The sequence below is a fragment of the Zymoseptoria tritici genome, chromosome 2 (genome assembly GCF_000219625.1).
Source record: "Zymoseptoria tritici IPO323 chromosome 2, whole genome shotgun sequence".
Lineage (NCBI taxonomy): Eukaryota > Fungi > Ascomycota > Dothideomycetes > Mycosphaerellales > Mycosphaerellaceae > Zymoseptoria > Zymoseptoria tritici.
Window position 1 is genome coordinate 3,318,850 of NC_018217.1, and position 20,189 is coordinate 3,339,038.

General features: G+C 54.9%; 4 protein-coding genes across 4 annotated transcripts; 2 read left to right on the forward strand and 2 right to left on the reverse strand.

The window, feature by feature from the left end:
• Positions 1-203: 203 nt before the first annotated feature.
• On the reverse strand, positions 204-1,016 carry MYCGRDRAFT_91176 (uncharacterized protein; the record flags this gene model as incomplete). The annotated part of the gene is made up of 3 exons (XM_003855250.1): positions 204-392; positions 443-569; positions 625-1,016. 3 exons carry the CDS (start codon positions 1,014-1,016, stop codon positions 204-206), a joined length of 708 nt encoding a protein of 235 aa, XP_003855298.1.
• Positions 1,017-1,626: 610 nt separating this feature from the next.
• On the forward strand, positions 1,627-3,504 carry MYCGRDRAFT_108321 (uncharacterized protein; the record flags this gene model as incomplete). Its single annotated transcript, XM_003855123.1, has 2 exons — positions 1,627-2,902; positions 2,956-3,504. Coding segments are annotated over 2 exons (1,824 nt in total), but the record flags the coding sequence as incomplete, so codon positions are not given.
• Positions 3,505-12,916: 9,412 nt separating this feature from the next.
• MYCGRDRAFT_37439 (uncharacterized protein) lies at positions 12,917-14,125 on the reverse strand (the record flags this gene model as incomplete). The annotated part of the gene is made up of 1 exon (XM_003855249.1): positions 12,917-14,125. One exon carries the CDS (start codon positions 14,123-14,125, stop codon positions 12,917-12,919), a length of 1,209 nt encoding a protein of 402 aa, XP_003855297.1.
• Positions 14,126-14,494: 369 nt separating this feature from the next.
• Positions 14,495-15,537, forward strand: MYCGRDRAFT_36159 (uncharacterized protein; the record flags this gene model as incomplete). Its single annotated transcript, XM_003855124.1, has 2 exons — positions 14,495-14,538; positions 14,592-15,537. 2 exons carry the CDS (start codon positions 14,495-14,497, stop codon positions 15,535-15,537), a joined length of 990 nt encoding a protein of 329 aa, XP_003855172.1.
• Positions 15,538-20,189: the final 4,652 nt, after the last annotated feature.

Sequence of the window (20,189 nt, forward strand, 5' to 3'; positions counted from 1 at the left end):
GCAGAGAGCGTAACTACCGCGATCGAGCTCGACCTTGATTGAAGACTACCGGGAACTGCATGAGCAGATACTCGCAACGATTACGCCATTGAAGGGGTCTACGAAACAATGCCCCAGAACTACAAGCACATCCCCTGAACAGAAGAGCTGGTCAATCCTCGACGACCTTGTCGATGTGCTGTTCTCTCCTCCCTTCTTGGCCCTCACCAAGCCGACGCACCGGTAAATGCCTTCGCCCCGACCTGCTTCCCAGCATCATTCATCATGTCAATCAACTTCCGACTATCACCACACTGCCTGATATCTCTCGTGCCGTCGATGAAATGAATAAAACTACCATCGGGATTCATAGGATACCTCTCTGGCGTGCCGTCCGCCCAGCAGAGAATCGTCTACGTCCTGTCAGCACGATCATCAGCAAGGCAGTATGCGGATCACTCACCTTGTGCAGGTAATCCAAACAATGCGGCCAATGCCCATTATCATGATAATCCAGCCCAGGATCTTTCCCATCGCGGGCCATTTGGATGGCATGTCTCATTGAGGAGAGGCAGTGTAGTTGATGAAACCTGGATCTCAAGTCAGAAGACATCCTCCTGATGCCACAGCGACGGAAGGACTCACATCGAAATCGAAGTCTCCATCAATTCTCCATCCAGCCTCGGATCCTCCAAATCCAAAGTGGTGGAGTTACCTTCCATTCCCTCCCACAGATGATCGAATTCATGCGCGACACTTTGAAAGCGGAGATCTTGTGGGCCGTAGGCTGCCTCGAAGGCGAGTTTGTGTTGGCATTTGATGTCGTCCGTTGGATCTGATTGCAAAGCGGAGATGGAAAGGAGGACGATGACTATTGTCTGGAGGATCACGCAGACGGTGAGCATGCACGTCGGTGTTGGCGCTAGTCGTCGGCGAGTCCGTTGCAGGAATGTGAGGCGTTGGATGATCGGGTGGTGTTCTTCTTCTCCCGAGTTTCTTGCATCTTCGTCGGGGATCTCGCTGTATTTGCTTGACATGTTTGCACTTTTACGCAACGGAGCCACGAGTGGCAAGGCGAAGAGGAAGTTGAGAAGAATGGATCATTGTGAGTGAAACCCGAAAAAACTGGTGTCTTGATTTGGGTGTCAATACGCTGATGGTGAACAAAGGATTGCCATCGACTCCAGCTGTTGTGACTGGGATCGCAATGCTTAAAAGTTCCTTTGTTCCTCTCTCGACTGCTGTGGATCTGCCGCATATTTTCAATTCTCCATCGTGGCCGTCCGACATGCATGCTCTCTGCCAATGAGCTAGCTGTGCTCGTGAGGATTCGATCAAGTTGAACATCTGCAACGAAGTGAGGCGATGCTAACACTAGGCTTGGAATGCCGTCGCAGCCGCAAAGATTCAGCACAGCCAACGTGCAAGGTCGGTTTCGAGAAGAGTATCCACAAAACTGGAGCGCAGTGGATAGATTGGCCGATAGGCGCTTACAACTCTCCACTTTCGTCTTGGCCAAGGACTTCCAGGGCGTGCGGCGCTTCCTTCGCTCTTCTCGGTGATGGAACGCGGATCCTATGGGCGTGCATATGAACTCGCCATGTCTTCCTTTAGAATTCACCGTCGTGGTGCTTCCTCATCAACGACATGCAACGACTTCTCACTTTGGCAATCGCCGCCCTCGCAAGCGCAACGCCATTCCTACTCCACGCCCGACAAGGCTCTTCTCCATGTGCGCAGTTGAGCTCTGCATACGATGACTTCGTCTCTGCAGACCTCGCTCTCGCCTGCTTGCGTTCCGTACCACTACGATCCACGAAGGTCCTTCAATCTCAACTAGCAGGTCTGAGAACATTTATCGAATTCCAAGGCGATCTCGACTATCTCAACGCCAGGGACATCGCCGCTCGACTATACCCTCCAATTGATCTCCTCGGAGGACTCACAATTCTCGAGGATCGCCTGAATAATACCGATTTCTACGACAATGAATACGACTTCCAGCTGGATGTTGCTCGACTCTTTGCTTCCGCGTATGATGGCCACTTGGTGTATATACCGGATATTGTGGGTGTCTTCGGCTTCAGGAGAGCGCAAAATGGTGTGCCGTTCAATCTGATCTCAGTTTCGTCGGACGGAAGTGAAATGCCGGAGATCTTTGCTGCGAGAGACGCTGCTGCTCTGTCGGCTGGAGGAGGTTCGTCTGATCCGTCAACAATCTCACAGATCAACGGCGGCAATGTGCAGGACTATCTCCTCGAACAAGCAGCTTTGACAGGATCGTTTCATGATCCTGACGCAAATTACAACCAGCTCTTCGCCCGTGCACTCTCGGACGGATACTACGAAAACGGCAACTTCGCAGTACCAGGCATCCTGTTCGAAGGAATTGGCGACACAACTCTTACATTCAACAACGGCTCAGAACAAGTGCTGCAGACCATCGCTCGCTCAAATGTCACTGGGCTGTCACTCCAAGGTCTCACAGACGGAGAAAGCTTGTTCGAACGATGCTGTAGCCAACCCTCCGAGCTCCGCGGAGTCTACGAATCAGCTTTGTCGACTGGAGAGGCCACGGAGGAGATGATGAGTTGGGCCAAGAGCCGCACTGGTCCCCAAGTTGCTGTCCATCACCCAAGGCACACCCTCGTGAAGAAGCAGGCCGATGACAGTCTGATCAGCCCGGGCTTTCCACAACCGTCGGTCAACACCAGTGACGGATCGCTGGTTGGGTACTTTTCTGAATCTGACGATGACTTGGCGATACTGGTCCTGCCGACCTTCGCAGTTGGACTGACGGATATTGCAACGCTGGAGATAGATCTTGCTGTTGTGGATGAGTATATCGAGGCACTTGCGTCCTTCCTCGATGAGGCGAGCGCAGATGGTCGGTCTCGATTGATCATCGATCTTCGAGGCAACGGTAATCAATCTCCACTCGACATTTCTGAACCATGCTAACATCACCCCTCCCAGGTGGCGGTCTAGGCTACCTCCCCCACGAAATCTTCCGCCAACTCTTCCCCTCCGCCCCTCTCCCCTCCGACCTCTCCAACTTCCGCGCCCACCCCCTTTTCAACCTCATCGGCTCAACCGTAACATCCTTCTACACCACCTCGCCCTCCGCCGACCTCCTCTCCGACCTCCGCCCCTCCTTCGGCACCTTCGGTTTCGACTCCACCCAACATCTCGACCTCACCACCTCCTCCTTCACCTCCTGGTGCGACTTCTACGGCCCCGTCAGCGTTCCATCTCTCGAATCCGCCTCATTCACCAAACTCTCTCGACCAAACTACACCGACTCCCAACAGACCGCTCCAATATACCTCACCCGCCTCAACCCCCGCACCGACGAAGTCTTCTCGGCCGAAAACATCATCCTCCTGCAAGACGGCGCCTGCGCCTCCGCCTGCGCTCTATTCTCCGAATTCCTCAAGTCCGCCGCTCCCGACGGTCCCGTGCGCCAAGTCGTGCTTGGCGGGCGCCCTCAAACAGGTCCAATGCAAGGCGTCGGCGGCATCAAAGGCGGCCAACTCGGATCCTTCGAAGCCATCGCCCTCCTTGCCGGTGGAGGCGCAACCCTAACTCCCATCTCGGCGCAAACATTCGCGGCGGACTTCGGAGCCAACACGATCGAGGGCGCCTTGCAAGCCGTCGATCGTGCGGTTGCGGGCGCCACAGCGGTGAATTACCGGAATTCGATTCGGATGGGAGATGAGAGTGTTACGCCACTGCAGTATTTGTATGAAGCGGCGGATTGTAGGTTGTGGTATATGGTGGATATGTTGGCGTCGCAGGAGGTGTTGTGGAGGAAAGTGGCGGAGGTTGGCTTCGATGGCGATGAAACATTGTGCGTAGAAGGGTCGACGGGGCATCCTTCTAGCACAGCGGGTAGGGAAGGAGCAATGGTCGATGTTCCGGAGAATGCGAGGAGTGAGGTTGGGGTGAGGATTAGTGAGGAGAGTGGGGCTGGTGATGGACCTGGGTCGATGGATGGCAGTGATTCCGGTGGAGGAGGAGGCTCTGACGACGAGGGCATTGCTTCGACTAGAAGGGCTTCGTTGTGGGTTCTGGTTGCTGCTTCTGCTTTCGCCGTGCTCGTTGGTTAGCTGAGCGACAAATGAACAGTTCAGGAGTGCGAAACAATTACGCTCGAGCCTTGTGGACATCCTGTTCACTGATCTGTGTCGCTTGGTGTCCGTAATCCGAATGCACTGCCGGCCTGCTGGATCGTCTGTTCGTCTGGGGCCCCCAAATTATCAAGCTCACGTCCATACATACAATAGCATCCTGCTTCACAAAACAGGTCTTCCCACCCATGCTCCATCCACACCTTCCCAACCACATCCCTCTCTCAAACCTCCGGCCCTTCCCAAACCGCCACATCCCTCGAAAAAGCACAGAACCAAAACGGTCCCGCAGCCCATCCCCCTCTCCGATCTCTCACAGCTACACCCGTCCGTTCCAACCACCCCAACGCCAATAAAATCTCCCACTCCCACAATTTCTCCCCATGAAACACCGCCATGCCCCTCGGCGTCACACCAGGTCTGAAAACCAACAAATGCAACAAACTCCTCAACACCATATCCCATACATCATGAATAAGATTACCATGGATGTCGACCCAGAATGGGATGCGTGGACCGAGAGTTTGTTCGCCTGGGAATGGCAACGGAGGGTATAGCGGGATCGGGACATTCGCTCGTAAGCCGTGGTGAGGAGAGAAATTCGGAGTTTTCTCGTAGACGATCGGAAAGCGCAGGCGGGACATGTCGACTTTTTTCGTCTCGTAGGAGTCGCCGCAGTAGCCCCACGGTGATAGACGAGGGAACGGAGCGTCGAAGTCGTCGGTGATGGCTGGGAGCATGGTCTTGACGCGGATCAGGCCTTGAGCAACCATATTCGTGAGGACGAGGTACTCTGGATCGGTAGCAGCGGGAATCAAGTCGAGAGTATTGTTGTACTCGAAGTGGGCGCTGATAGTCGACCACGCTTGGGCGACAAAGCGGAGGAAGCGAGACTCATCAGGACGAGCAGGCCAGCGGCGGAACTGAGCGAGCACATCGTTGTGGACTTGGAAGTTCCGACCGGGGAGATGACGACCTTTTTTCTCCTGGGCAAAGATGTGGTTCTCAATCATCCACGTGGTGACCTTTTGCAAGAGGTTGGGGTTGAACATGCGGAGCTTCTTCGCCGCCGCTTCAGCATTATAGTAGCGTGCCTTCGTGACGGCCACAGCGCGGACCCAAGACTTTAGCAGCAGAAGATTGTCAATCGCCTCATCTCCAGGTTTCAATTGTCGGGTGAGCGGAACACCGTAGTGAAAGTTAGTCGCCAAATACTTCCGTGCAACGTCGGTCGTGGCGGCAAAGTACTCATCCAAGCGCAGACTGTACGGCGCGGCAGGCTCCTCGATCTGGAAGTTCTCAATCACCGCAGCTCGTGTGGCGAGTAGGTCCGGCTGTTTCGGTTGCTCGACTCGCTGGCGCGGTCCAGTAGTTCCAGTCGCAGGTACCAGAGGCGTGATGTGCTCAAACACCCAATCGAAGAGAGCTGGCCAATCCGTATTGGCGAGATTCGCAAAGTCAACTCGCGGCAGTTTGTTGCTCTCGTAGGCCTCCAAGAACGGCTCATGAATGGCGTCCCTGATCTTCTGAACTTCCTCGGTGCGATTCCTCCGGACATGCACCCATCGACGTCGCAAGAACTCGCCATCATATCGGAAGCTCAACGCATGAGCGACGAGATTCCAGTTAAGACGATCTTGGTTGATGCCGCCGCAAAGAGATGCGACCAACGCATATGCGACCACCAGGCGATCTCCATCCTTGAACAAGGCACCACTCTGGCGATCTCGCTTTCGAATGTCTCCAGACGCCAGCTTGGGCTGTTGCCTCCTCTTTCGCGCCAGCTTCGATGCTGCATCAGGCCCGGGCCCATCCGACGCTGCATCGCTATCATCCATTTCCTCGGACTCCTCCAGCGCAGCATCGTCCTCCACAAAAGATGGATCCTCTCCGGCGTCATCAAGCGGTTGCTGAAAGGACACTTGCTTCGGCTTTCGGTTGTAGGCACGTTTCGCCTTGCCAGTGATCTTGGATATCTTAGTTCCGGCGACCTGGTTGGCGCCCAAAGTCGTGACCGATCTTTCCTGCAGCTCGGTCTGCTCGTTCGATGAGGAATCGGAAGAATCCAGATCGAGAGACTCGAGATTGGGAACATTGAGCTTGACAAGCATTCCCTGTTCTGCTGGTAGAAGCGGTCTCAGCTTGCGGCCTCCTGTACGTGCAGCGCTCGGCTTCTCAGCCACGTCTTGGAACTGGTCCTCCATCGGCTTGGCTGGCTGAGAAGGAGCAACAATCGCCACTGTTGCGAAAGTACCAGAGTTCTCATAAAAGACTTGTGCAGGGCACATCAGCAAAGCAGCATGTTGGCGTTCATAATGGTCGACCAGCGAGCTAATATACTCCGAGAAGCTCTTCTTGTGTCTTGGCACATCAAAGCGCAGTCGCCGCGAAATTCTCGATTTGTCAGTCTTCGGCTGCATCGCAGCATGGAGATCATGGCGATAGCTCGCAAGCTGCATGGATCCTTGCATCTTCGCCTGCTCTGCGGAGACGTCTCCATCGGACTCGGACCCATCGGACGAGCTGCCGTGGTCGCGAGCTTTGAGAGGCTTCTTCTTGAAGATTCGCTGAGGGACAGGCGCAGGATTGGCCGTTGGTACGACCACACTGACCAGATTAGACTTGACAATCACCGATTCGTCGAGTGGAAAGTCCTGGATGGGATTGACTCCGGCCGGGCGTGGTGGTTTGCGGGGATATTTTCGTGGCGTGCTGCCGGAAGGAGTCCACTCGTCTTCGATCATGGGGTCGTCCTCCTCGATGTCAGCCGTTGGTGCCCACTCGGGGTCAATAGTGGTGTCCTGATCGAGCGCAGGGATACCGGCATCAATGTCAGCGTCGCCCTCGGCGTCCTCGTTACCAGCTTCAGCATTGTCGGTAATGCTCATCTCCAAATCTTCCGCCGCCACCTCATCTGTGTCCTTGACCGCGCCGTCAGTGCCAGCCACAACTGCCGCATCTGGCTTCTGAGCCACAGGTGTTGAGCTCTGACTGTACGGTCGGAAGATGTTCAACAACGGAGAAACCTGCACCGGTGTCGCAACCACAACAGCCGGCCGTGGAGTGCCAAACACGGGCGCCCTCGGCGTAGCAGTCGATCGCTTCGCAGGTCTTGCACCCGTCAGTGCATCCTTCCTGCCTCCAGGACCACGCACAGTAGTTCTCAAAGCACTACTCGCAGGAGGCATGCCCCTAGCCCATCTCCCACCACCGCGATGGTGGAAAGTCTCGTCTGGGTGAGAGTTGACATAGGCTGCCGAGAACAATGCCTCCCCAGATTTGGAAGTCGATGGTGGCTTCTCAGCGACCCCCGGGATATGGGGAGTGCTCGCGCTTGGGTTGTTCCGCCCCGCGTATGCGACGTATGCTATGTTTGCTGGATGCGGTCCGCGTGCATAGTTGCCATTGCCGCGGTTGTGGAAGATTTCATCTGGATGTGCGAGGACGTAGTCGTAGGTATAGGTTGGAACTCCGCCGGCCATGGTTGTTCTCGGCGGTTCGACCGCGACCTTCGGAAGGGGCGGAATCGGCGTGAGACCGGCTGGCGACTGCGAATCGTTCACCTCATCAGTTACAAAGGAAGCGCCGTTCGCCGCGGACAGTGATGTGTTGACTGTTGATGCCGACTGATCAGCTGCTCCGGCGGCAGTATCCTTCTCCGGCTCGACTGCGCTTGTTCCAGGTTTTGCAAGCGTACCGACAATCGGAGCAGACGCTGTAGGCTGATCGACGTTCTTACCAGTTGCTGCCATCGCTGGATGCGACTGCGCTTCGGCACTTAACACCGAGGGCCCACTTGCCGCCTTAGTAGATATAGCAACATCCCACTTCGGTCTATGCTTCAGCTGCTTGGGCTTTGGTCCCTTGCAGTATCGACCTCCTCCACGATGGTAGAACTCCTCGAACGGACGGGCGTCCACATACGCTTTATCGTAAGTTGGTGGAGGGGCGTAGCCTGCTTGGCCGTGGAGTGGTGTTGCAATAGTAGCAGTCGAGGTAGGGACGGTGGATGTCTGCACTGCGGGCGTCTCGTTGACTGCAGCTGGTGGTCGCGCGGTCGTGTCAGTAGACTGAGCCAACGACGTGGATGTGCCCGCCGTCGTCAAGGACAGATCGACCTGAGGCGCAGGCACTGGCGATTGTGCTCCATTCGGGGTCGTCTTGACGACTTTGGCAGTCTTCGCGCCACCAACAGGTTTCTTGCCGCGAGAGTACCGCCCGAAACCGCGGTGGTAAAAGTCTTCGCCTGGATGTGCGAGCACGTACTCCTTGTTGAATGTCTCGACCTTCTGAGGGGGCTCACTGCTCTGCTGAGTGACTGTAGCATTGGCCGCGCTGCCTTCGACGACTGGCGTAGCAGTGACCGAAGCCTGAGCTGGTGTCAAAATATCCATCGTTGGTCCGTCGCTGGGCGCAGGCTCGGCATTGGCAGAATTTGTCGCAGCGGTAAGTTTCCCACGCGGTGACGGAAACTTGACGATCAGACTCTGCTTCGTCGACAAGGTGTTTCCACCAGAGCTCACTGCACCCGCGGTCGTACTCTTCGCTGGAGTCACAGGCGGATCAGCTCCCATCCCAGCACCTTCCTTCTCAGCAAGTGCAGCGAAGTGCTGCCTCAAAAGCTCCACCCTCCCCTTCTCTTCCCTCGACAACTCCTCCTCACCCTCCTTCGCCTCCAGCCACTTCAACTCCTCCCCCACCCAGGATTCAAATCCATTCAAGGCATCCTGTCGACTGCGAAATTGTTCTCGTATCAGGGCCTCCATGCGAACGCGGTCCTTTTCGGGTTTGAGGCCACGTTTCTTCTGAAGGGCGGCGATTTCGTTGTTGAGAGCTGTGAGGCGTGTGGCGGGCGAGGGGAAGATTTTGAAGAGGATGTCGTCGTCGTCGATTGGGAGGAGAGGTGGATGGGTAAAGGCTGGGGGAGGGTTGAGGGTTGGTTGATTTGATTCGATTGGAAATGGCGGGTGAGCGGTGTATGCGGTTGCGGTCGCGGTGATCTGGGTTGCTGGAGTGGGGTTGACTGCGGTCGGGTAGACAAGAGATGGCGCTGAAGGACCACCGTGCGTGGGATACGTCGCAGGAGGGTTAGCATTGGGCTTTTCAGTGGACATCAGCGTTCCGGACTTCGTGCCCGCCAGTGCATTCAGTGCCGCTTGCGCTGAGCTTCTCTGCGTCGGGAAAGCGTTCGGAGCGGCCGGAGTGCCAGGAGCAATAGGAGGTCTGGGTCTATCGTTCAGCAGCACACCAAACATGGGACTAGCCTCATTCTCAACGGGATTTGAAAAAGTTGACGACGATTCCGTCGGCTGGACGCTGCCTTGTCCCAAGCGAAACCTGCTGTATGTACCTGGCTCGACGAATTTGGTTTGTGTCGTGGTCGGCCCGGGGAACGTAGCTTGGGTTGCTCTCTCACTTCCAGACGAAGCTGGCACACTGGCCTGAAAAGCACCCACACCGGTAAAAGCAGCGGCCGCATTGGGTATTGGGTTTCTTTTCTGCTTCTTCTTAGGTGGGCCAGATGGTGCCTCGTTCGAAGTCCGGACTGGACTCGCGGCAGATTCTTGGATCGGCGCATCAGTCACCTCGTTTGAAGCCTGGGATGGTGGCTCCACAGGCTGTGGAACGGATATAGAAACAACCTGCTGAGTCGCTGGAGCTGTAGCCTCTTGGGGCGGAGGCGCGACAGGCTTTTGGGCTGCTGGCGTAGCAGACTGTTGGACTTGTCCAGCATCAAGCTCCTGAACTCGCGGTGCAACAGGCTCCTGAACTTGTAGCGTGACGGGCCTCTGTACTGCCGGCGTAGCAGGTTCTTGGACTAGTCCAGCATCACGCCCTTGCACTGGTGGTACAACAAGCTCCTGCCCCTTCTTCACATCCAGTCCAGCCCCAATCCTCGCCGTCCTCCTCCGGCTACTCTTCGGCGCAAACCTAGGCCCACCGACATCCTCGAACCACTCCATCTCCCTCAATCGTTCCGTCTTGATGACCGCAATGAGCGTATTCCTAGGTCGTCCACGGGAGACGAAATTTTCGAGTTTGAGATTGCGAGCACCTGGTGGGTTGATGTAGATTCCGGGTTCGCTGCGGGTGAGGATGGCGGATTTGAGAAATGCGACTCGGTCTGCTGGGAGGTCTTCCGTGGGCATTGATGGGGCCTCCGTGGGAGTCAGGCGCGCGGTCTTGACGGATCGTTGAGGAGAGGTGGAAAGCTGTGCTTGGGTAGCATCACGCTTCCTGCTGGAGCTGAGTTCTGATCGAATCTTTCGCTCGGCGGTCAGTTGGGCGAATTTGTCAAATTCCTCGTACTCTTCTTCGGGAATTTCGGTGCGCTTCTTGACTTTCGGTACATTCCCACGGCTAGCTGCATCTTTCTTTCTGTAGGGTCCTCGGGGTCCTCGCCTCTTCGAATTCGCGTCTCCTGGCAGTCTCCAGTCCGAGCCGAGGGAAGGTCCAATGTTGCCATCACTGTCAAGCGGTGTGAACTCCAGAGCGTCGTCAAGGATGCTGATGTACGGGTATGCATTCGGCAGCATCGCTGGGTTGGCAGAGTTCGATTCAGAGTTCGCGTGTGGAGCTGCATCATCTTCATCGACAGGTTGTGGTGAGTTGGTATCGACCGCAAGGTCGTCGTCTGGGGTCGACATTCGGCGAGTACGACGATGCCCACGATCTGCGAGCAATGTCTCATACTCAGCCGCCTTCGCAGTCTTCTTCCTCTGTCGCTTCCCCGACGGCGTTGTCATAAGAGCTTGATCTGCGTCAGGCTCTCCAGCTTTCTCGGACTCGGAACCTGAGTCGAGTTCTCCGGCGGTGGGGACCAGATAGGACACTCGCTTACCGGAGGAACGTCTCTTTCGCGTCGAAGGCATTGTGTTCGTCTCCGAAGGCTGTCCTTCATCGTCCTCGATATCATCATCCGCACCGTCCTCGACATCATCATCCGCATCGTCGTCGAAAATGAGTTCTTCATCGTCGTCGACGATATCCTCATCCAAGTCCTTGTCTCGCTTCTTGTACGAGCCACGTTTGGACATCTCCCTGCCCGCAGCCTTTTTCGCCCTCGATTTCGCCTTTGCCTTCTCCTGAGCCTTTTGCCGTATTCTCATACGTTTCGTAAGGTGCACTGCAGCAATACTGTCTGGATCGCGCTGCGTCCCACTTTCGGCAGCATTCCCATCGCCTCCAGCGCCGTTTTCGCCGAACGCCTCAGCATCACCATCGGCATCAGAATCGGAGTCAATCTTATCCTTCACATTCCCATGTCTCGTCCAAGCGATGCGATCTTCGTTGTTAGGTTCGCGCAGCAATTGGATTGCACGAGCAGTCCTCGGAGGTCCAGTCCGCATGCTGACCAGATTGCCCTCTGCATCTTGGACTCGCGCAGTGAGGCGGCGAATACAGCCATTTTCGGCAAGTCGATGAATGGCACGCAGGTAGATCTTGGTCTCTCGAGACATCGCGTGGATACCAATGCCAGTGCGCAAGTCGTCCATGGTTTTGATACCACCATTCTCCCGCAACATGCGCATCGTCTCATCGAACCAAGAGGAGTAGAATATCATGGGCTTCTTGCTGCCAATGATCATCGGATCCGTACCTTGCGTGACCTGCTCTCCCGCAAATCGCTTGAGTCGAAGGAAACTGGTCTTCTGTCCGGAAGCACTGACGGGTTCCTTGGTGATGTAGCCATTCTCCGTGAGTCGGTCGGTGCGTAGAGGAACCGAGCGTTTATCTTGATCAGTCTGCCTGGTTGCGGTAGGTTGAGTGATACCTGCTCTACCTGCGGCGGCGATGACCAGGAGAAGTTCCCATTGCCTGATGGGTATCCGAGCCGTGTCGATGCCATGGCCGGTGATGGACTTCCAGACTTGTTCTTCTGAAGCGTAGAGGGTTGATTGGAGTGGTGAAGCGTTTTCGGTTTGAGATTCGTCCGGCTTTATCTCAATGTGCTCATGCTGTGCCAGTTGATCGATGATAGAAAGGAGCAATGGCTCATCGACGACAGTTGGCTCATCTTGCGCGTTTCCGGTTGAGTCGCCGTCAACGCTTGGTGGGTGATTCTGGTCTGGTGCTGTCGATTTGTTCTTTTCCTCGTAGTACGTGCGGACAATTGGCTCCAGTCTTGACGCTGCAAATCCTGCATCTCGTCAGTTCCCCTCAGACAAAGTACCAATTCTTTTGCAATGCCTTGCTGTCCGCTCGAACTCGCGCCCTCCATGAATTTTGCAGATGAAGTCGAAAAAAGATGAGTATCGCATACCATTGTCACCTGCAAGTCCAATCTCATCCACCAACTTCTCGATCAGTTCCTCCATGGTCACGCATGTCGCTATTCGGCGTGATGTCGGGAGTCGTTTGGATTGTAAGTGAATGTGGTCGTGGTGGATGGCAGAATGGTCAAGTGGGTTGAGTGAGCAATTCGCGTTGCATTTTGGTGGCGGGGCAGTTCGATCGAGCCTGCCGAAGTTCTGCCGGCTCTGTGTGGACGGATTTGCACATGTTGAAAGAGTAAAACGATCATGAAACGCACAGGTGAATACTGCTCGTGGCTTTAGGAAGACTGGAGCATAGAATTACTGATAGAGTTGGTTAAAAGTATTGGAGTCGGTCCGCGGACCATAAGGCAGTATTAATCCGGACCTTAAGATTTTGAAGGCAAACAACGCATATACTGCATCGAAGACGGACTTGACTTGATCGACAATCCCTACTACACAACCCGCCGCTCTAGGCTTCTGAGCGCCGTAGCAAATGCATAACCTCTAACGCCTCGCTAACTCGACTGAACAACTGTTTTCATCCCATCAATCCAACCTCGCCCTCTTCCCTTCTCCATCTCGCCCACCGTCATCTTCCCTCCTCCTCCTCTCCCCAACAGGCGCCGAATTCGCTCCCGTCGTCTCCTTGCCGCCAAGCCCACCACCTCTCTCATCCGGTCGAAACCTCTCGTCCAATCCCTCCCCATCTCTCGCCTTCCTCCCTCCAAGATCTCCCCACCGGCCGGTGTCCTCACTCTTCAAATCTCTATACCTCGTTCCGCCCTTCTTTCCTAGCTTCGTCATATCCCTCATGCGCATACTCTCCGGCAACAGCGACTTATCCCCCGTCTCATCCACAAACTTCCTCCCAGCAACATCTCTGTTCAACGCAGCCCGCACCTCTTCATCCATATCCTCCTGATCCGCGTTGAAGAATGCTCCTTTGTGGAAGTACTTCTGCATATATCCCATCTTACCCTTATCCGCTCGCTCCTCTTCTTGCTTCGCGATGAACTCTGCGTCCGCAGCTTCCCTCTCCGGTGTACTCATGTTCCGCCGTCGCTCGACTTCTTCCCGCTCCTTCTCCTTCGCGATCAACGCTTCCCTGTCGCGTCGTACTCGTTTCAGTTCTCGTAGCTTCCACGCAGCTCGCTCAGCTTCAGGATCGAGGTCGTCTGTATCGTCCACCTCATCCTCGGGCGCAACGTCGTCGTCGTCCCAGGCTTTCTTGCCCGCAGCTCGCAATGCGGCGTCGCGCTCGATTTGTGCTTGGAGGAGGGCGTCGGCTTTTTCCTGTCGTATTCGTGCTTCGTCTTCTGCTGTAATGACTGGATCGGTCTGTTGTTGGGCGCGTTTCGCTTTCGAGATGAATTTGGGCGCAAGCATCGGCTTCTTGGGTTCGTCGTCTGATGAGCTGTCTTCTTCTGATGAACTGTCGTAGTCGTCTTCTTCTTCCTCCTCTCCCTCGTCCTTTCCACCATCTTGCGCATCCTCTTCGTCTGACGATTCGGACGCCGTCACAAATCCTTCTAGTTCTTCGTCGGGTTGAGCAGCTTGGGGTTCGGCGGTGGAGATCTTTGGGTTGGCGAGGTCGACAGCGAGCTTCTTTGGAAAAGAGGTCACTTTGGGTGCGGGTGCTTTTGCTGGTGCTGCCTCTTCCTCCTCGTCTGAATCACTCTCTTCGTCTGAAGCGGCATCCTCGACGAGCGCTTTGCCGGGGAAGTACCGTGTTGGTTTTGCAGGCTGCTTGGTCATGCGACTTGACGGAAGCGGCATGTCGGCGGTGGTGTGCTGGAGGTGAAGGAAGAAAGATGTTGTAAACGCTCCAGAGTCCGATCTGTCATGTGCAGATCGATGGTCTTGCAGCGAATGTAAGATCTTTTTGCCGGTTCGAGAACGGAATCACCAAGCTCAGCTCCAATGGCATAGAGCAGACGATGCGATTGAGAAGATTTCCGAGCAGATCAAGCAACAGGTCGAGGAAGAGAGAGAGGTTGTGAGATCCAGATCTTCCCCGAGAGTTCTGCGGGGAACGTGAGGTCAGAGTTCACGACTTGCTGAACTTTCTCAAGTCCGACTTCGAACAAAAATCATCTTTGCGACATCTCACGCCAAACACTCAAAATGCCTCACAAACACACGCGCCGCAATGACGGCGACCAGAAGAAGTACATATTGTCGTATACACTGTTTCGCAACCTTACGCTGACCACAAACACAGCTTCAACCTCCCTCCGACCATCCTTGCGAAACCACTCCCGAACTACGAGAAGACCGAGAAAACGTCCTTGAAGCGCGGACAGAGAAAAGCACCGCAAAAGGAACATCAACCGAACCTCAAGCGAAAGCGTCAAAATGGCGGCGGAACAACAGACTACGGAGCGGACGACACACCACGAGCATTCGCCCGACTCATGGATCTCAGCGCCGGCAAGAAGATGCGAAGTGGACTGGACAATGGCGAAAGCAAAAAGGCCGTGAAGAAGAAGCGGAAGTTAGAAGACGATACCGCAAAGGCCGCTGCAGGAGGAAAGTCAACACCGGCCAAAGAGACAGAAGCAGCAGCCGCAGCAGCCGCCCTCCTAACAGCACCACCACCCGCACAACTCAAAATCCAGCCCGGCGAGCGTCTCGCGGACTTTGCTGCCCGTGTAAATCAGACATTACCCATGAGCGGTCTCACGAGGAAGGGAGGCGCAGGACAAGAGCGAGTCACGAAGACGGAGAAGAGGATGAAGAAGATGTACGCCGAATGGCGGACAGAGGAGCAGAAACGAAAGGACAAATTGGAAGAGCTTCAAGAACAACAGGAGGATGAGGATGAGGAGTTAGCAACAGAACACGGCGGGCAACAAGTCCGACTCTCCACAGTTGGTCGCAAAGGCAAGAGGGCGCGGATGGTCGGTGAAGTGAGTGATGATGAAGATCCCTGGGCGGTGTTGAAGGAAAGAAGGGATAAGCCGAAAGGACTGCATGATGTTGTGCTCGCGCCGCCTACGATCAAGGTCGTGCCGAAGGAGAGATTCAAGGTTAGGGATGGCGCGAAGGTGGAGGTTGCAAATGTTCCCGGAGCGAGTGGCAGTTTGAAGAGGAGAGAGGAGTTGGGAGAGGCAAGAATGGAGGTCATTGAGCGGTATCGAGCGATGATGAAGGCGGCGAAGACATGAGGGAGCGAGCATGCGTGGACGATTGATTGGATCAACTCAGCAGCGGAACGAAGACTCATGCCATCGACAAGCACTCTCTTGCCATGCACTTCTCGCACGAATGGAGATTTGCGATATCGGCGCCGAAAGTTTGGCAAAGACCAGCCAGTGCTCGGTGTCCGCACACCGATAAAGCATTGAACAGGTCACAGCAGAACGAAGAGATTGAGCGAGAGGAGAAGTCCACGCAAACAATGAGTTCTGTATGTATATACTCAAGCTCGCAAGGTAAGTGTAAAAAAAGCAGCGCAAGAAGGATTGTCGAAGCGTAATCTTCAATCGCGCGCTCGGGAATGCAATCATTCTGGCCCTGGAACACTCCCGCCGAGAGGCAAAAACATCCCAAGACCCTTCATTCCCATATCTCTATCCCAAAAAGCATCACCTATCATCCTCAAGAAGAAGTAATTTTTTCCCAGCAAAGCAAAAAATCAAAGCAAGTCGGATAAGTCGAAACGTTCTCCAACAAGCAGCACCATCTGTCTCATCCCGTCATCCCCTCAACTTCACAGTAGAGAAGGAATTCTCTACTGCATAGAGCAAGAGCCCGACATGGCGACCGGGCTCACGCGGCCCTGAAGGGTGCACGAGCCGGACATGGCGACCGGGCTCACGCGGCCCTGGAGGGTGCAGGAGCCGGACATGGCGACGGGGCTGACGCGGCCCTGGAGGGAGCAGGAGCCGGACATGGCGACGGGGCTGACGCGGCCGCGGGCGAGGGCGCAAGTGGTGTTGGAGGAGATGGCCATTTTGTTGGTTGGGGTTGGGGTGGTGGGTTGGTTGGTGGTGGTGAGTGTGGTGGTGGTATCTGAAGATGTTAGTCGAGGTTCATGTGGGGTGTGAAAGGGAGAGAAGGCATACTTAGCGAGTGTGGTGAGTTTGCTGGGTGAAGAGAGAAGTTGACTTTGATGGGGTTGGAGTCGAGGTTAAGTAGGTTGGGGAAGTCCATGGTCTCGGTTTTGCCGAGGGATGTGCGTTTCGTTGTTTGGTTGGCTGAGTTCTTGGTGAGGTTGATGAGAAGAAAGAGAAGGGAGATTGGGAGGCGGTGATGGAGCCGAGTGCGTGGACGGTGGAGCGAAAGATGGATCTGCTTAGTATTGTTGTCGGTGGGTAAGTGACTTGGACTGGGGATTGTTGGGCTTTGACGAAGGGCTTAGTATTGTAGTTTGTGGACAAAGCTTTTACGATTCTGCTCGGTGCAGTTGTCGGACTTGGTGAATGAAGATGGGGTTGGCTAGAAGGTCGGTATGGCACAGTGATACTGTCCGTTGTGTTAAGCAGATAATTTGGTGCATACCTCCGTGTTGTTGGCGGCGATGAAGCAAGACAATGCCGAGTCGATTTGTGGTCAAAAATTGCTGCCTATTTGGGAAGTAGCACCGTGGAAGAACTTTACCGTGAGCATCGTCCGCAATGCCACGGCGAGAACGCCAGATCTATCGTATCTCTCCTTGTTCAGTCAAGGTACCTGTACTCGATCACAAGGCATCTGCTAAACAATCAGTCCGCCTATATCGGTGGCTTGGTTGGTTGAGCGAACCTCCCAGCCTGAAAAGCTAGGTCTACGCTCCATGGGTATATGCAACGATAGATTGAACAGATGACTGCTGGAAAGACATGGTATTGATCAATATGTAATGCCCCTTGTCCGTCCATACCCTCAGTCCGTTCTCCCGGAACAACATTTGAAAGTCGTTGATCGACTCGGTCAGATTTCGTCGTTCGATACGGAAGACAGTCGTGCAGCCTTTCGCAGGAGATCTTGGGAAGCTTTCAGTGCTACGGGCTGTAATCACTGTTTGTCGTAACGACTCGGACGATAGTGGGTCGTATCCGCCATTGGCATATCGGAATTGGCTGAAGAACCTCGATTGGTCTTGATCCCAGCGTCGTTGATCTGCAAGTGATGAACTCCATGGTATTCTCTTCGTGATGTTGATGATGATGGCGATTGGAGAAGGCGTCGGCGTGAGTAGTGTAGGATAATAGCGATATGCCAAGGCATGTCCGCATTTCTTTGTCCTGTAAGCTTAGTATTGTTTCTGCCCGACGACCTCGCGCGGACAGTCCCGGTCTTCTCCTGATCCGCCATGTGGTCAGGACAAAGACATTCATGCCCTGGAGACAGCGCCACAGTCCGATGTACCTCCGTGATCCCGCTCAAATTGCACCGCGGGTGTCTGACTCCGTGGGCTTGGACTGTGCAGTCTGTGCTAGGGAGAGGAAATATAGTTCGAGAAGGATGTGTATCTATGAGAATAATGAAAGTAACGACAATGCTTTTGTGCTTCGAGCTCACACTATACTAACCGAGCCACTGGAGTCCGAGTTGCGTGGTGCGGTTTGAGCGGAGCCATGGAGGTACTGCAAGTTCAGTTCCTTCCTAATCGGGAAGTTTGTCGAAACGTCCTGGCCGCTCTGCTCCTTGCATGAATGATCATCAAGACTCCCGCGTGTTTGACAAACCCGAGCTTGTAGACCAGATAACTCTCGTTGTTCCGATCGTTTCCCTAGCGGAGTTGAAACCATACCCGCAGCGTCCGTCGTCAAGCAATCGTCTCTCCGATCGATTCCAGAACTTTCACTTGATCAAAACCACCCAAATCTCACAGCCATGTCGACTTTCATCGCTCTCCATCCATCTGGCAACAGCAGAAAAGATGAGCTCCCAACCCAACTCCCCCAGCAATGGTAAGAAGAAGGACAGCACCCACCGCCGTTCCGCCAGCGAGAATAGCACTTCCGGAAGAGCATTCTTAGTCCGTACCGACGCCCGGAATCAATCCTTTGGGGACAATGCTCCACCAGCCTTTCCAACCACCGCGACCGACCCTCACACCCTACCACCTTCTGCCGAGACTGCTGAAGACCAGACTGCCGACACTGGCCCCGAACTCCAAACCAGAGTTGACCCCCCAGCGTATCTCATCAACACGCCAACCCTCTACGGCTCAAACACAGCAGTGCGCCGGGATGAGCTCGATCCGGTTGGGAGACGCTTCCTCGGACCAAATGGACATTCTCCCGCCTCGCTCAGGCAGCTTGCCAAAGAGAGACGTCTCGGACGAGGCGCGGCGGACCCTTCGACGCAGGCTGGTATAAGCGCTGCGCGATATGTCGGATGGCGTGGACAGATCGCTTTGCGCGACATGGACTCTGCCGTGAGCAATGATGGCGATGGCCCGAGTGAACGGCAGAAGAAGGACGATGTAGGCGTGGAGGAACGGAAGGGAGGAATCAACGAGGACAAGCAGAAGGAACGAAGAAGTTCGAAGGAGGAAGAGGAGAAGCCAATAGGCAAGGGCAAGGAGCGTGAACATGAGCCTTCGTGAACATACAGGTGTTGTCAAAGTGCTGATCTTGTGGGCGCCGTTAGTGAGCGCGAAAGCCTGGGAGAGTCCAGTAGCGAACGGTAGCAAGTGACTCAGAAGACCGAAAGCCATCCCGAAGTTTTCTCGTGCCGTATCCGTAAAGCCTTGCGCAGTCTTGGTGATGCATCGGAGTCCGGTGGCCGATACTTGGTGACCTGTCTAATCCGGCGCGTTAGCAATCCCGAGATGCATCGCCTGCAGATGGAAGACAACTCTTCACTCCTCCCATTCATGCAGAATCACAAACATACCCAAAGAATCCACCACCAAACAACCCCCTCTTCTCCCAACTTCCAAAGCAAACCTCCCACTTGATCAAAACCACCGCTCCTCTTCGCCATGTCGACCTTCCTCATTCCCCATCAATCCTCTCCCATCACAAGAGAAGATGAACTCCCCACCCGACTCCCCCAACCACGGCAACAAGAAGCAAGGCAAAAACACCCACCGCCGTTCCGCAAGCGAAAACATCAGCCCACGCACCAACCCATCCAGCCTCCACAGCATGATCCAAACTCTCAACAACAGCAACAGCGACCCACCAGCCTCTCCCACGGCAGAAGGCAATTACACCACCCGAGCTCCATCTACCGACCAGACCGCTCAAGCAACTCCCACCCGGCGCACTCCTCATCGCACCCAGTCAGTCTACCTCGGACCAAACGGGCAGTCGCCCACTTCCCTCCGTCAGCAGCCACATGAGCGCGCGGTTGCTGAGGCTCAGAGACAACTTCACGAGCAGCAGGGACCGTTCGCGCCGACGCCGGTGAATGGTGGGAACAACTCGTACAATGTGAGGCCGAGCGGGGAGCAGGAGGGTGGTACTGGCTCTTCGGGCGAAGGAAAGGAGAAGGGCAAAGGTGGAGAAGGAGGAGGTGCGAAGGACGAGGCGAAGGAGAAGGAGAAAGAGGGAAAGGGCAAGGGCAATGGCGAGAAGTGAGGATACGGCGATCAACAGATTTTTGAGTTTTGTCGAATGGAGAAACGGAAGGGCTGCTTTGCTGATTGAGAGATGAATTGGGATGAACTGGAAGCGTTAACAGCGCATGAAAAGAAAAGCGGATTTTGCTGAAAAGCGTAGTCTCCCGTCTCAGCGTTGCTTCGTGAAGTCTTGAGCTGTTCTGGCAACGAATTCGTAGCCTCACCAATCTGTCGTGATCGTGGAGCTGAGATCGATACGGCATACCTGCCAACGAACCTGCTGCATCTCGTTTCCAGTTTCTGATGTGACCAATCTTTCCC